We start from the raw sequence: 10,924 nt of genomic DNA on the forward strand, positions 1-10,924 counted from the left end.
GGTTATGAATCCCCACTTGTCCCTGTTGTTGTCAGCGTTGAATTCAATCTCTCCCCTAATTCAGTAGTCTTGATTAAAGTCTTCCTTATCATTTTTAACAAGGGTCCAATGTAAGATTTTTTTTTTACATAATCTTAATACAAGATTTAAAAAATAATAATAAAATTTATAGCCTAAAGGACTAGAACGGGATCCTGTTCACCTTTCTTTTTTTAGCATTACATTAGACTACAACAATTAGAGGAGTGGGTACTTAAGAAGATAGAAATATTTCAGATTCCAACTTCATTACTTTGTAGATATATCACTTAGGAAGAATAGTGTGACTCTCTGAGCTTTTGTCTGTTTATCTATAAAATGGGAATAGTAATGTCTACTTCTAGCTGCTGTAGGTTAAAGTGATAGTAATGAATATAAAATGCTTTGCACAGTGCCCATCACAGGATAATAGGACTAGGTTGATATTTGCTGTTTGTAAAGTTCATATGAAAAGTTAAGGGACATTATTTTTATAACAGTTATTGAATTACAGTCAGCCTTTCATATCTGCACATTCTGCATCCAAAGATTCAACCAACCACAAATTGAAAATGTTCAAAAACAATATAAAAATACAACAATAAAAAAAATACAAATAAAAAATACACTATAGCAACTATTTACATAGCACTTACAATGTATTAGGTATTATAAGTAACCTGGAGATGATTACAGAAGGATGTGTGTAGGTAATATGCAAATACGACCCCATTTTATGTAAGAGACTTGAGTCTCTGTGGATTTTGGTATTTATGGGGGTCCTGGAACCAATCCCCCACAGACACCTGTGTAAATATAAAAATAGAAAAGCACGATTTGGGAGGTGAATGCTTTCTGCCTCCGTGGACAGCCTAGTGTGATGACAGATGAAGGCAGCGAAGAGGCTGTCAAAAGACGTTGAGGTCTTGGAGGACTCTGTCTGAACACTGGCTCTGTCTCTGGGTATTCTGTAAATCTAGAAAATTACTGAGGTTCTCTGGGAACCTCAGTATCCTTGTTGATAAGTTGGAAATAATATTACATACCTCAGTAAGTTGATGTGGGTATTAAATGAAATAATTAATATAAAACACAGTGTGGGGCCCAAGGCAATTGCTCAATAAAAGTAGTTAGCTTTATTATGAAGAGTCTTTTTGTTATTATTTATCATTATTGTTGTTAGAAAAGGTGGCAGATTTATAGTGCTTTCAAGTTCCATGCTGCTACCTTCTAACTAGATTGCACTCTTATCTCTGGTTTCATCTTTTCTTAAATGCGGAAATCATACCTACTTTGGGTGGGGAGGGAGATGTAGGACTTAAATGAGAAAATGAGTAAAAGTGATTTGATAATTGAAGCACTGTTCATACGGTTATCTGAAATTGTGCAACTTTTTTTTTTTTCCTTTTTTGTCTTTTTTCGTGTCCGGCAACGGACCGCAACCCTCAGTGTCGCGCCCGTACCGGACCGGGACCGGCAACGGGATTGCAACCCTCGGTGTTGCTCCCGCACCTCGCTCAGCCAGTGAGCCGCCGGTCCGCATGTGGGATCCGAACCCTCGGCGGGAGCGCCACCGCACTCCCAAGCTGCGCCCTGCAGCAGTGCGCCACCGGGCCAGCCCAAATTGTGCAACTTTTTACAATCCCAAAGAAAAGAGATTCTGGAATTTTTCCTTTTTGCCAACCATGATCCACTGACTATTTTTTAAGAGGTGCAAGTTCTGTGCTCTGAGGCGTCTGGGATGGGATTCACTGACCTTCTTCCACTGATTTTGTTTGGCTTTCAGATGAAGGCACAGGCACACCCTCAGTATCAGGTATTTTCTTAATGAACCGGCTGAGGTAAAGTAAGCGAGCCTGAGAAGCCTAAAGAAGACACAGTATCTGATTTTTAAACGCTTTGAGAATCAACAAGCAGGACAGGCCACAACATGTTAATGGCACTCAAGCAAAACAGGGACATGAGAATTGAATAGGGCAGTTTGGTCCAGGCCAGCTCTTCTTAATTATCAAATAAACTCAAATTCTGAGCCATCCATGATTTTGACAGAGTTATTTTTGAGAACAAATGAAGATGCTGTTCTAAAACTAACACAGTGGGCATGCTATCTTAGATTCATTAGCTCCTGAATCTTTCATCTGTTCCAATTACCCTGAGTCGGGACATGAAACACACAAGTAAGTAATTGTACCGAATATAGTAGGGAGAAAAAGAGATGATATATACATATATTCCAAAAGAGGGCAGCACTTGCTTTTTACCTATCAGGCTGTTAAAAGTACAGGAAACCACATATTAAACATTTTTATGCTTTCTTACTTGAGGGTGTTAAGGGCAGTTGTGGATATAGCCTGGGCTGTGTTGAAAGAAGGAGGTAGCTCATAGTTTGGGTTTCTAAGTGGCACTATTATGTGCCTTGCTTTTGCAAGTCATCTGGGTATCACGAGAGGACCATTTCACCACGTGTCCAAATGTAGTCTTAACATTTAGTCAATCAATGCCTGATAAAACTCCAGATACCATTTTTAAAGGAAAGACTATGTGTTTTCATCAACATGCCTCTTCCTTGAGACTATGCCTAAGGACGAAAAGTAAAAAAATGAGAACTTTTCAAATTTAGATGACCTTGATTGCTCTTCCTGGCTCAGCTGCCTCCCAGGCTTGCTTCAAGGCTCGGATTTCATCTGCTCGTTCTGTGTCTTTTTTCACTTCAATTAAGTCTGATTCACTGTGTTCAGTGACCAATCTCAAAATCCAGTAGGGTTTATTTGGGTCTTCTTGTTGAGAGTGGGCAGTAGACATCTAATAAGATAAAATAAAAATCTTTGGGTCAGATCATTTTCTTCTTTCAAAAGGGTCTAGATTTTACCCTATGGTCCATAATTTTACTGCTAGGTATTTACCCAAGATAAATGAGAACGTATTCACAAAAGATGTGTATAAGAATGTTCATTGCAATCTTTTTAATAACAACAAAAATAGTAAACAACATAAATGTCTATCAGCTGATAAACAAATTATAATATATTCATATAATTGGGTACTTCTCAACATTAAAAAGTAATAAACTACTGATATACACCACAGTGTGGATGAATCTCACAGACAGAAATTATTCTGAGATAAGGAAGTTGAGCACATACATCTTGTATGATTCATTAGCGTGAAATTCCAGAATGGGCAAAACTAATCTTTAATGACCAAAAACAGATCAATAGTTACCTGGAGGTGAGGTGCAAGGATGACAGAATTGACTGCAAGGAGGTTTGAGGGAATTTCTGAGCCTAAGGAAGTGATCTATAATCTATACCTTGATAGGGGCATGAATTACACGGCAAATGCCCCTGTCAAAACTCATTGAGTTGTACAATTAAGATTTATGCATTTCACTGTATGCAAATGTTACTTAAAAATTATACACATTAAATTTTAAATTTTACTATGCCCACTCATAGCATCTCTTCACAAAAACGAGAGCAGGATAGTTGATCATTTCCAGGTCTGGGTGTACTTGCTATATATTCATTATGAAAGTCAGCAACACTTTTATGCCTCGTAGGATCGCTTGCATGGGCTCTAAGCTGGGAGCAGATTGATATAGGGCTTGATAAGTTCTACATAGGTGAGGATCATTGGTGGCAATTGGGTAGGGAGAGAGGTTGGAATCTGATGTGGTTATATAACACTTTACATGAAATTGAAACTATATCAATTATCCATGTCAAATAATGCAATTGGGGAAGTGTAGATTGGTGCACATACCAAATAAAGTTTTCACGTGTAATTTGGTTTCAGTGTTACCAAATAGACTGCTTTATACAATATATCCCCCTAACATTCCAATAAGTACTGAATCTCACAATCGGAAATTCTTTTTTTCTTTTTTACCACGCATTAACTTTTGTCATCTTTTAAGCTACTCAATAAATGTGTTTATCAGGAACTTTTTGGGCCAAGTTTTGATTAGGAAAGGGAGCACCATGAAGATACTAAGAGAGAACCCTGTGTCTTATAAAAATCTATGTATTGGTTTAAGCTTGTTTACTTCACAATGTCTCTAAGGATAGACTCTAGTAAAAAAATAAAATCTTTCAAATGCAAGTAAACAGGTTTTTCCATTCCTGGAGTCTGAAGGCTGAGTCATCGTATCTTCTCTTTATTTGCTAATTTTCTTTATTGTCTGTTTTACTCATGATACTGACATTATGCTTAGTTAATTCTGCTGGAAACCTGGGAGCTATACTTCGTTCCTTAACATCTACTTCAGACTAACCACGACACCCCCTGTCTTAGTTCGTTCTGTACTGCTATAACAGAATACCCAAGACTGGGTAATTTATAAAGAACAGAAATTTATGTCTTACAGTTCTGGAGGCTGGGAAGTCCAAGGTTGAGGGGCCTAAATCTGGCAAGGGCCTTCTTGCTTTGCTATTCCATGATAGAAGGCATGCACGCACACAAGAAAATGGGGGAACAAACTCGTCCTTTTATCAGGAACCATTCCCAGGGTAACTAAGCCACTCCCTTGATAACAACATTAATTCATTCATGAGGGCAGAGCCCTCAAGACTTAATCACCTGTAATAGGCCGCAGCTGTCAACAGTGTTGCATGGGGATTAAGTTTCCAACATGTGAACTTTAGGGGACACTTTCAAATCATAGCACCCCCTTTTTGTTTCCTGGATAGTCCTTAATCTGTTTTCTCCTTCCTCTCTTTTTACCTGGTCCTGGTACACTTTGTAGTCTTTTGCTCGGACTTCAGTACTTTCTTGAATGATTTTCCCGTGTCTAATCTTTTCCCTTTTAAATTCATACCCTTAAAATCCACCAGGGTGGATCTGAAGTGTAAATTTGGTCATGTCAATACACTTCTTAAATCCCCCATTTTCCAGTCCTGCTTAATCTAGGCAGTGATCAAGAATGTTGGGAAGGGGCCAGCCCGGTGGCGCACTGGATAGTGCGCCGCTTGGGAAGCGCGGGGGGGCTCCCGCCCGAGGGTTCGGATCCCACATGCAGACCGGTTCCCGCTCACTGGCTGAGCGAGGCACGGGAGCAACACCGAGGGTTGCGATCCCGTTGCCGGTCCCTGGTCCGGTACAGGGGCAACACTGAGGGTTGCGATCCGTTGCCGGACACGGAAAAAGACAAAAAAAAAAAAAGAATGTTGGGAAGGGGCCGGCCCGGTGGCGCACGGGATAGTGCGCCGCTTGGGAAGCGCGGGGGGGCTCCCGCCCGAGGGTTCGGATCCCACATGCAGACCGGTTCCCGCTCACTGGCTGAGCGAGGCACGGGAGCAACACCGAGGGTTGCGATCCCGTTGCCGGTCCCTGGTCCGGTACAGGGGCAACACTGAGGGTTGCGATCCGTTGCCGGACACGGAAAAAGACAAAAAAAAAAAAAAGAATGTTGGGAAGATTTTTTACTCATAGGTATTTTGTTTTGAGCACAGTATTTTTTAAGTAACTTGAATATGAATGCCTTTAGACCTGTGTTTGCACTTCTCAAATCTGTCATCCACATCCTCTTTCTTACCCCTAATCATGGCAATTACCTAACTGGCCCTAATGGGGTTTAGAGTCATGACCAGTCTTCTAATGAGGCTTAAAGACCCTCTTCCATCTGACCCTTTTCTTACCCCTTCATCCTCCTCTTTCATCCTTTTTTGCTTCAAAAAACCAGACTGAGTTTGTTTTAGCCTCAACATGTCTTTGCACATTGACTCAGCTCAGGGCTCAGTACCTCCTGGAAGAGGATGAATTAGATATCCACTCTTTCTACCACTGCACTCATAATATCTAACATTAAAACTCTGTTTACCTTCAAGTCTCTTCCATTAGATTGTGAATTCTTTGAGGGTAGGACTGTATCATATTAATTTTAGAAGCCCAAGTCCCAAGAATATTGACTTACGTACCAAAAGTTCAATTAATGCTTTTTGATACTGAACTGGGGAAGGAAGCTTGGGCAAAGTGTCCACAGAATGTCCTCATGGTATCTAGATGGCTGCTGAAATCAAGGAGATAGGAATTTTACATTTTTTTTCCTCAGAAGAGATGGGCAAGTAGAAATCCAATGAACCTAAATCCATGAAGTGACTCCAGTAAGAAAATACCACACCCACCTGAGGCTCAAAGCGAGGCTGAGCTTGCTTCTCTTTGGCAACCTTTTCTTTCTCAGAAGATCTTTCTTTGCCTTTTCTTGTTTTGGAAGTTCCTGAAGATTTTTGCCCTTCACTACTAGTATGAAAATCTGGGCTTCCCAAGGTAATTAATTCGTCATGTTTCTCACCATAAGCTGGAGAGTTATAAAAATAGAAACCAGTGAGTCATGATATAGCAATAAAATCATTTCATGGAGGGACAAGGAAAGCAAGTCAAGGGAAAAATAAAATGGTTAATAGAAGGGATTTAATTTTCATTTTTTAAACAAACAAACAGATCTTTTATAAAAGCCAGTTTTGACTTCCTTTAATAAAAATGAGATATAATTTATGTATTGTAAACTCACCATTGAATTGTATAAACCAGTGGGCTTTGGTATATTCATAAGGTTGTGCAACCATAACCACTGTCTAATTTGTTTCCAATCTGCATGCCTTTTATTTCATTTCTTGCATAATTGCCCTGGCTAATACCTCCAGTACAATATTGAATTCATTTATCTCTGCTCTAATCTTTATTATTTCCTTCCGTCTGCTGTTTCATCCTTAGTTTTTTAAAAAATAGTTTTCTAGTTTTTTAACACAAGGGTTAAGTTATTAATTTGAGATTTTTTCTTTTGTAAGATAAGTATTTACAGCTATCAATTTCACTCTTAACACTGCTTTCACTGCATCTCATGAGTTTTTGTATTTTTTAAAAAATTCATATCCAATTATTAATTTCTCTTTTGACTTTTTCCCCTTGCTCCATTGTTTAAGAGTGTGGTGTTTAATTTCCACAAATTTGCAAAATTCCCAAATTATTTTTGATTGATTTATAATTTCCTTCAAGTGTGATCAGAAAGCATGTTTGTATGACCTCCCATCCTTTTACATTTATTAATTGCCTCAGAATGTTTCAAGTGTACTTGAGAAGAACAGGTATTCTGCTGTTGTTGAGTGGAGTATTCTGTGCATATCTATTAGGCCAAGCTGGTTTACAACACTGTCCAAGTCTTGTATTTTCTTACTGATTTTCCGTTTTGTTGACCTATTCATTATTATAATTGGGGTTTTAAAGTCTCCAGGTATTATTGTTGAATTGTCTATTTCTTCTTTCAATTCTGTTAGTTTCTGCTACATGTATTTTGAACTATGTTGTTAGGTTCATGGGTATTTATGATTGTTATATTTCTTGATGGAATGACCCTTTTACCATTATAAAATATCCCCCCCCCCCTTTTTTTGTCTCTACTAACTTTTTATTGTCTTAAAGTCTATTTTGTCTGAAGTATAGCCACTTCAGGTCTCTTTTAGTTACAACTTTAATGACACTGCCTTTGCAATCTTTTTGCTTTCAAACTATTTGTATCTTTGAAACTAAAGCATGTCTCTTATAGACAGCAGATCATTATTTGTTGTCCCTACTCTCTACCTTTTAACTGGAGAGTTTATTTAATTTATATATAATATAATTACTAATAAGGTAGAATTTGTCTGCTCTTTTACTATTTGTTTTCCTATATATCTTATATCTTTTTCTGTTCTATTTCTCTATTATTGCTTCCTTTTGAGTTAAATAAATATTGACTACTGTACCATTTTAATTTTCTTGTTTTTTGTTTGTCTGCTATACATTTTTGAGTTACTTATTTAGTAGCTGCCCTGGGGGTTATAATTATAATATTAATTTATAACCACCTAGTTTGGATTAATGTCAACTTAATTTAAAAGTATACAAAATCTTTGCTCTTAACTAGTTATGTTTCCCTCTATGCTGTTATTTTCACAAATTTCATCTTTATACATGTTATACCCATCAACTCAGACTTATAATTATTACTTTATGCTATTGTCTTTTAAATCAGATAGAAGGATACAGAGAGCTACAAACAAAAATTACATTTATACTAACTTTCATATTTATCTATGCAGTTACTTTTACTGGTGCACTTTATTTCTTCATGTGGATTCAAGTTACTATCTAGTGTTTTTTGTTTGTTTGTTTGTTTTCAGCCTGAAGGATTTCTAGTATTTCTTGTAGGGTAGGTTTGTTACTGGCAAATATTTTCAGTTTTAGTTTTTCTGAGAATATCTTAATTTATTCTTTATTCCTTAACTTATCTATAATTTAATTATTTTAAATTAACTTATAATTTAACTATTATTACTTAATTTATTCATCAAATATGAATATTCATCCCTGGACCTGAGGAATCTCAAACGTTCACCATCATCTGTAGAGGGCTTGACATGGCTGTGGTCCTTGCCCAAGGTCTAGCATCTCCGACATTGGATGCCAAGTCTGAGTTCCTGGGCACTCAGACCCCCAGTGCATGAGGATCAGGACAGACAACGTCATGGAACAGAAGATAGAAGATGGAGGAAGAGAGACTCATCACACGTGGACTTGGCCCAGCCCCACCACCCATGTCTAGGAAGTAGCAGTGCCTCCCTCGAGTACCTGGGTTTGCCACACACCCCCAGGGAACCCTTGAACTTTAAGGGTGACCAGGGCTCAAGTCCCCCATCAACCCCCATTCCCCTAGGTACCAGGCCCATGCCACCTCCAGCTCAAGTCTTTGTGGTCGGTAAAACACCTCAGAGCAGAACAAGGGTTGCTTGTTTGGGGAGCATTGTACCTGGTTCTAAAGAGCCCTCATGCCCTTTGCCAAGCCTGGTGCCAAGTTGGGGAAACAGCAGTGAACACAGCTGAGAAATACCCTGCCCTCATGGTGCTCAAATATGTCATCTCACTGGATTCTGGTCTTTATAGATTTTGATTAAAAAATATTCTGTTAATCATATTGAGGATCCCTTGCATGTAATGAGCCACTTCTTTTTTGCTGCTTTCAAGATTCTTTGTCTTTATCTTTAGACAGTTTGGATGTCACATATCTAGCTCTGCGTCCCTTTGAATTTCCCCTACTTAGAGTTGGTTTAGCTTCTTGAATGTGCCAATTAGTGTTTTTCATCAAATTGGGACATTTTAAGACATAATTTTTTCACATAGCCTTTCTACCACTTTTCCTTTCTCCTCTCCTCTGGAGTTCCCATTAAATATATGTTGGTATGTGTATGGTGTCCCACAAGTCTCTGAGGACATATTTCTTTTTCTTCATTCTATATTCTCAGACTGGGTAATCTTGATTGAGCTGTCTCACAGTCTTTGAGAAGGTTTTTCACAATGAGATAGCTTTAAGTCTGATGGGATCTTCCAAGAAATCACCAGAAAAGTCAAATAAGAATAAGTTTTAAAGAATATTGCCTTGAAAGACATCTAGATCCATTTCAGTCCTTCTGATATCTGCCAACCTGCACCAGTAATATGGAATGTTATTTTTCAAGACTATTGCTGAGAACTAGGGGATGGGACTAGGAAAAGTTAAAACACCATGAAGTTTCCTGATTTTTACAGATATTCAGCTGGTTTTCTTGAATAAACATTTCCCAGTTGTCATAAGCTTTTGTTAATTCCCAGACACCTGAAACAGTTGATTGTGATAATTTTGCCAGTTTTTTCTTTGCTTTTATGAAGGAGATAATTTTTCAAGTCTTTACTCTGCCATTTCCACAGATGTTCTCCTAGATTTGTTTTCTTATCTGAACCTTCTGAGGACCTGTGCATGCTGTTTGTCCAGGGCAGGGTCCTGAGAGATTGGAGAATTTACACAGCCCGGGTCTCTCACTGTTTCCTGGAGACACAAGTGCATGGAATTACAAAGAGCGCTGTGCAGGAAGGTGAGATTCCATTCTAAGCAGCTTGACTCTGGAGTGTGATGAGTAGGACAAAACAAAAATGGACTGTTTTAACTTGTGAGCAGAAAAGTGAGAAAAAAGAACCCACAGAAAGAGAACAAGTTTATCTAAATGAGAGGAAGGATGAGGCCTAAGGTTAGAAATGAAGAACCTTAGAAACAGGATCAAGAAAAGAAGAAAGAAGAAATGAAGGCAAAGATTTTAAGAGGAAGCCATATGGTAAAATCACCTTTAATTAGAACTCCAGGATAAAGAGCAGGAGAGGCCACAGAAGACCCATTTTCTCCTATGGTCTTTGGTATCATTTGTCAGCCAAAAACCCTGGGGTTGGACATTACTTGCATAGAAATGCGAGCCCATGTGCTTCAGTGCTGCTTCCTCCTGCAGTCTCCTCAGGCCTCTCTTGCCTCTCACAGATGAGGCAATACCAGCCCTTTTTCTCAAGAAAAATATGAGGGGACTGGCTTTCAACCAAACTCACTGGCCACAGCTACCACCTTAGTGTCTTGCTCCAGTAAAATCCAGATTCCATAAATCTCAACTCCAATAGATTACAGGGTTAACTGTATTTTAGAGCCCCATTTGTGGCCAGCAATATATAAATTTTCACCCTGTGCTGCCGGACAACTGTTATCAGTAACACTTCTGTGTTAACAACTCTGTTACTGGTAATGTGTTTATTGTGACACAGCAATTCAAAATTTTGGTGAATGTATGAGGTATCCAGTGAGCCTATAAAATGCAGATCTCAAGGTCCACCCGTCAGAGATTCCAACTCTGTAGTCTGGTGTGGGGCCTAGGAATCTACAACTTAAAAAATTACCTCAAATTATCCTGATTCAAGTGGCCTGTGGATCGTACTTTGAGAAACACTGCTTTAAGAAAACTATACAGATTCCTTTTATAAGAAGCAAGTGTTGGGGCCGGCCTGGTGGCGCACTGGAGAGTGAGCCACTTGGGAGCGCGGTGGCGCTCCTGCCGAGGGTTCGGATCCCATGTGGAGACTG

General features: G+C 38.8%; 1 protein-coding gene across 1 annotated transcript in view; it reads right to left on the bottom strand.

The window, feature by feature from the left end:
• LOC103601557 (androglobin-like) overlaps nt 1–6,326 on the bottom strand; it is a gene marked incomplete at its 5' end in the record, with an annotated part of 28,169 nt that extends 21,843 nt beyond the window's left edge. Inside the window, 3 exons of the mRNA XM_008585989.1 lie at nt 1,775–1,883; nt 2,644–2,820; nt 6,141–6,326. Of these exons, the coding sequence (XP_008584211.1) occupies nt 1,775–1,883; nt 2,644–2,820; nt 6,141–6,326 (472 nt within the window). The remainder of the gene's footprint in view (nt 1–1,774; nt 1,884–2,643; nt 2,821–6,140) is intronic.
• Between the last annotated feature and the right edge of the window lie 4,598 nt (nt 6,327–10,924).

This window comes from Galeopterus variegatus, unplaced genomic scaffold (assembly GCF_000696425.1).
Source record: "Galeopterus variegatus unplaced genomic scaffold, G_variegatus-3.0.2 Scaffold3792, whole genome shotgun sequence".
Classification (NCBI taxonomy): domain Eukaryota; kingdom Metazoa; phylum Chordata; class Mammalia; order Dermoptera; family Cynocephalidae; genus Galeopterus; species Galeopterus variegatus.